General features: G+C 58.4%; 1 protein-coding gene across 1 annotated transcript; it reads right to left on the reverse strand.

The window, feature by feature from the left end:
* Positions 1-3,628, reverse strand: CABP4 (calcium binding protein 4). Its single transcript, XM_019611627.2, is given in 7 exon segments — positions 1-704; positions 795-942; positions 1,296-1,405; positions 1,509-1,652; positions 2,209-2,239; positions 2,749-2,814; positions 2,816-3,628. Coding segments are annotated over 7 exon segments (705 nt in total). The 5' UTR covers positions 2,993-3,628; the 3' UTR covers positions 1-675.
* Between the last annotated feature and the right edge of the window lie 1,187 nt (positions 3,629-4,815).

The following is a 4,815-nucleotide window of genomic DNA, read 5'->3' on the forward strand; positions in this document are numbered from 1 at the left end:
TTTTTCCCCATCCCCCTCTTTATCTCTAGGAAAACAACTAAATTAAAATCTGTGGATTCCCCAATCACCATGTGTGTGTGCTGGTTTTGAAGGGTTCCCTCCTGTGGGGTTTGGGAGAGCAGGCACTGTGCTTTGGAGGCCCTCTGGGATCTGTCACTGCTGGGACACAGGACTCCTCCAGCCCCAAGAGAGGGGGCAGCCTCTGAGCAGGTACTTGAACTCTGGACCATCAGATTAAGAGGTCTAATTCTCTATTGACTGAGCCGCCCAGTTCAGTTTCTGGATGAAAGTATCACCATGGGGGAGGTCCCCTCTTTTTCTTCCTCCTCATCACCTGCTGCAGGGTCCCATCTCCTCTTCTGCCCACCACTGACCCCTGCAAGAGCTCTGTGTCCTCCCCCAGTGCAGTACCCAGGGCACCTGGGGTTTCATTGTCCCTTTTTGGGGTGGCAGTCCCTTGGGTCCCCTTATAGCAGCAACCCCCTTCCCCACCGTACATCCCACCTCTCCCCTCCCCCAAGGACCACCACCATCCTTCCGGTCCGAGCAAGTAGCTTTATTGGGGGGCCCCCTGCCGCACTGTGTTTCCCAACATTTGCTCTGAACCCTACTGATGGCTGGAGCAGTGCTAGGGAAAGGCGGCAGTCCTGGGCCCCCTCCTCCCCCACAGCTTCATTACCGGGAAGACAGCATCATGACGAACTCTGTGGGGCAATGTGGCAGGCGTCGGGCACAGGAACACCTGTCCCACACCATGCCCAATGGGGATGAGGGGAAATAGGGCTGGACCTCACCATCGAAGTCCACATGGCCATCCCCATTGAGGTCCACATCCTGCAGGATCTCATCAACCTCCTGTGCCTTCAGCTGCTCGCCCAGCAGCGCCGTGATGGCCTGCCGCATCTCTGCACTGCTGATCTCTCCATCCCCATTCACATCAAACTGCAGCATATACGTCATGCCTCTTCCCCACCTCCATTCATCCCTCAACCCCTGCTTTTCCTGTGTTCATTGTCCCTGGCACACCAGTGGTGCCTCTCATGGCCATCGTCCCTCATGGTCTTCCCATGTCTGTGGTGTCCCTGTGGTCATCATTCCCTAGTGGCCATTGTCCCCTTCCAGTCTTTCCATGGTTGCTGTCCCTTCCACACCTGTGCTCATCCCCATGGCTGTGGTGTCCCTGTGTCTGTGCCACTTGTGTCTCCATGCCCACAGTGTCCTAATGCCTGTCCCTGAGGCCCTTGTGTCCCCATGCCCACAGTGTCCCCATGGCTGTAGTATCACTGTAGCCATACCTCACGGAAGGCGATCTTCAGCTCCCTCACACCCACCATATGAGCCGTCTCCTCCCGCAGCTTTGGCCCCATCATCTGCACAAAGTCCTCAAAGTCCACACGGCCACCCACTGTACCAGGGGAAGGAACAGCCTCAGTGCCCCAGCGCCCCAGCCCTGTCCCCATATCCCCATGCCACTGCCCTGGCCCTGCAGAAGCCATCCCTGCACTCACTCCTCATTTTGATGTGCTGGGAGATCTCTATGAGCTCCATCTCAGTGGGCATATATCCCAGCGTGCGCATACAGGCACCCAAATCCTTGTAGCTGATGAAACCATCCTGGTCGGTGTCAAACTCCTTGAAGGCATCCAGCAGCTCTGTTCCATGGACACAGGGACCCATCAGGAATGAACCATGGCAGCCCACCCCAAGGCACGTTGTCCCACAGGACCCCTTCCCATAGCATATTTTTCTGTGGCGTGAGTCCCCATATGGCACCACTTCTCATGGCACCATGACCCACAGCAACATGTTCCACAGTGGCACCTTGTCCCTTGACAGGTTCCTCCGTGATGCATCCCAACATAATCTATGGCACTACAACCCATGATACTCTGTCCTATAGCACCATGCCCAATGGCAAATCCCTCCATGGCATATGTCCCCATGGTGCAACATTCCATGGCACAAGCCTCCATGACACAAGCCTCCATGGCACCACGTCCCATGGTGACTCCTTTCACATCTACGTGTTCCATGGCATCATAACAGCACCATATCCCATGGAAGGTCCCTCCATGGCACATGTCCCCATGGTACACTGACCCATGGCCCATGTCCCACGGCACTCCATTCTATGGCAGATCCTTCCATGGCATTTATCCCATGGCACCACACACCCATGTCCCCCCATGCCCTGACCCCACTGCTCACCATCCAGTTCTTCCGGTGACAGCTCCCGCTCCTGGGACAGGGCACAGAGGGGTAATGGTGGTAGAATCAGACTTGGCTCAGCCCCCACCCCACCCAAGCAAACCACAGTTTCACCTTTGTTAAGCATGGGACAAAATTAACTCCCACAGAAGGGATTAGAGGGATTGAAGACAAAGCCCTGCCTGGCCCCCCTGCCCGCCGATCCCATCAGCCCCTCTCTATATCAGCCCTCTCCCTGCACACACCCTGATGCCCCCAGCCCGGGACCTCTGACCTCCAACGAAGTTCTTCCCCATTGTTGGAGGTTAAGTGTTTCCTGGAGTGACAGGGCGGAGATTCCCAAGCCCAACCCCTCTGCTCCCCCTTCCCAGTGAACCCCAATCCCTCCTCAGTCCCACACTGGGGATGGGCCCCCAGACCTCCCCACTCTGCCCAATGGTACCCACTTGGCACCACGTCCCCTCCATCCCTGTTGAACCCAGCCCCATCCATCTCCAGCTTCCCACATTCCCTCCATCCACTGTCCCCCCATGCCCCCACCTTTCCAAACACCATGTTGAGGAATGGTGAATATGCCTTGGTGCTGGCAGTGTGGGGGTCCCCGGCGTCCTTTCTTGCTGTTCTTCTGCCCATGGCATCCATGCTGGGTTTCAGTGTTGGGGCTGCCTGGGGGGCCACCCGCCTCAGCGGCTTTGGGGGGCCTCTCATCCACCTCCCCCCGCTTCCCTTTGCTTGAGGCTTCAGTGTTCTTGGGGGCCCCCTTGTCCCCCCTCGAGCGTGGCATGGGGCCGAGGTCTGGTGATGGCAGCAGGAGCAGGGCTGGGGATCAGCCAGCCCTTAAGAAGGAGGCCAGGAAATCTTCTTACCTGCCCCCTCCTTCCCCCCCAGGAGGGCAAAGCCAATTAGCAGTGATTACCATGGCAGGAAATGAGCCACCCACTGTGCCCTCATACACGGGCTGCCCACCTCTCCACACTCACACTGAGACAACTCCAGCACCTCAATGCTACCACCTGTGTCTCCATCCCAGACACCTGTTGGTCCCCACAGCCAGCCCCCCAGGTATCTCCTGGCTGCAGCAGGGACAGTGAGCAGCACCTGACCCCTCCCCTGTCCTTGTGTCCCCATGATAGCATTGCCCCAGCTCAGCATATGTGGGCAGGAAGACAGTGCCTGGCAGGGAGATGCCATCATGGGGACACCATGGCACTGTTCCCAACATGGCCATTCCAGAAGGGTCCATCTGCCCAGAGAGACTCAACCTTAGTGCTGGGAGCCCACAGGGGCCATCCTATAGTACCAGCACACAGGGAATGAGAATCCTGGTGGGGAGATGGGCATCTGAGAAAAGGGAATTGCTTCCTCCCTGCATCGCAGCAGCTTCCTGTCCCCCCTCCAGGAAAATAGATTGGGGGTGTTGCTGCCAGGGAGGAGCACCTCCCACCCATCCCCACATAGAGGGCAGCCCAGGAGCTCCCCAGTGCAAGCCCACACCCACACGGATGTTACAGTAGGTCAGATGCTATTTATTGGCCTGGACAGGAATGAGATGGGGTACATGAGCGGGATGCCGCATGGCATAAAGGAGAGGGAATGCTGTGGGGTAGAGTGGGAAGGGGAGGCAAGAGGGGGGCCAGGTGTGATGGAGGGGGAGAGTGGGACAGTGAGATGGGGATGGCGAGCAATGGGAGAGCTCCAAAGGGATGGGAACTATGGGGTAGGGAACTATGGAGGACATGCAAAGGGGTGGGGAGCCATTTTTGAGATTCAAATAATGGGGAGCAATGGCAGGGATGCAATGGGATGGTGAACAATAGGGAGAGGGGGCAATGAGAGAAGGGGTGATGTGAGGGGATCCAAAGGAATGAGAAACTATGGGAGCAATCCAGATGATGGGGAGCAATGGGGGGTTGCAATGGGATGGGAGTCAACGGAATGGAAAGCAATGTGGCAGAGATAACACTACGGGGAGTTATATCCAAAGGGATAAATACAGTGAAGAGGATAAAACGAGATGGGGACTGATGGGGTGCAATGGAAGGTATCTGGAGGAATAGGGACCTATGGGATGGGAAGCTATGGGGGAGAATGCATTGTGACAGGGAGCTATGGAGGAGATGTAATGGAAGGGGGAGCTATGGGCAGCGGGCCGTCTGCGGGGTTCCAGCGGCTGGTGGTGGCCACGCTGGGCACCTACATGGCCGCTAACGTGCCCTTCCAGCTGGCCCGGCTGCTGAGCCGCGCCTTCCCGCGGCACGGCGCCCGCTGGCTGTAAGCTCTGGGATTGGCCTTCCACATGAGCAGCTGTGTCAACTCCTACCTCTACCTGCTGCTGGGCACCAGCGTGGGGCACCGCGCCGCCAGCGCCGTGTGCGCACGGCTGCGTCGCAGAGCGAACGGGGATGGGAAAGCTGCCGACACCGGGACGCCCACCGCCACGGCCGCCGCGCCCCCGTGACCACGCCCCCAACACGACCACGCCTATAATTGACCACACCCCTCGTGTAACCACGCCCCCCCACCGTCCGGCCCCGCCCCTTCCTGTGGCCCTGCCCCCGAGCTCTCCGTGCCGCAGTGCGCAGGCGCGGCGCCCCGCTCACTTCCTGT

Source organism: Meleagris gallopavo, unplaced genomic scaffold (genome assembly GCF_000146605.3).
Source record: "Meleagris gallopavo isolate NT-WF06-2002-E0010 breed Aviagen turkey brand Nicholas breeding stock unplaced genomic scaffold, Turkey_5.1 ChrUn_random_7180001951169, whole genome shotgun sequence".
NCBI lineage: Eukaryota > Metazoa > Chordata > Aves > Galliformes > Phasianidae > Meleagris > Meleagris gallopavo.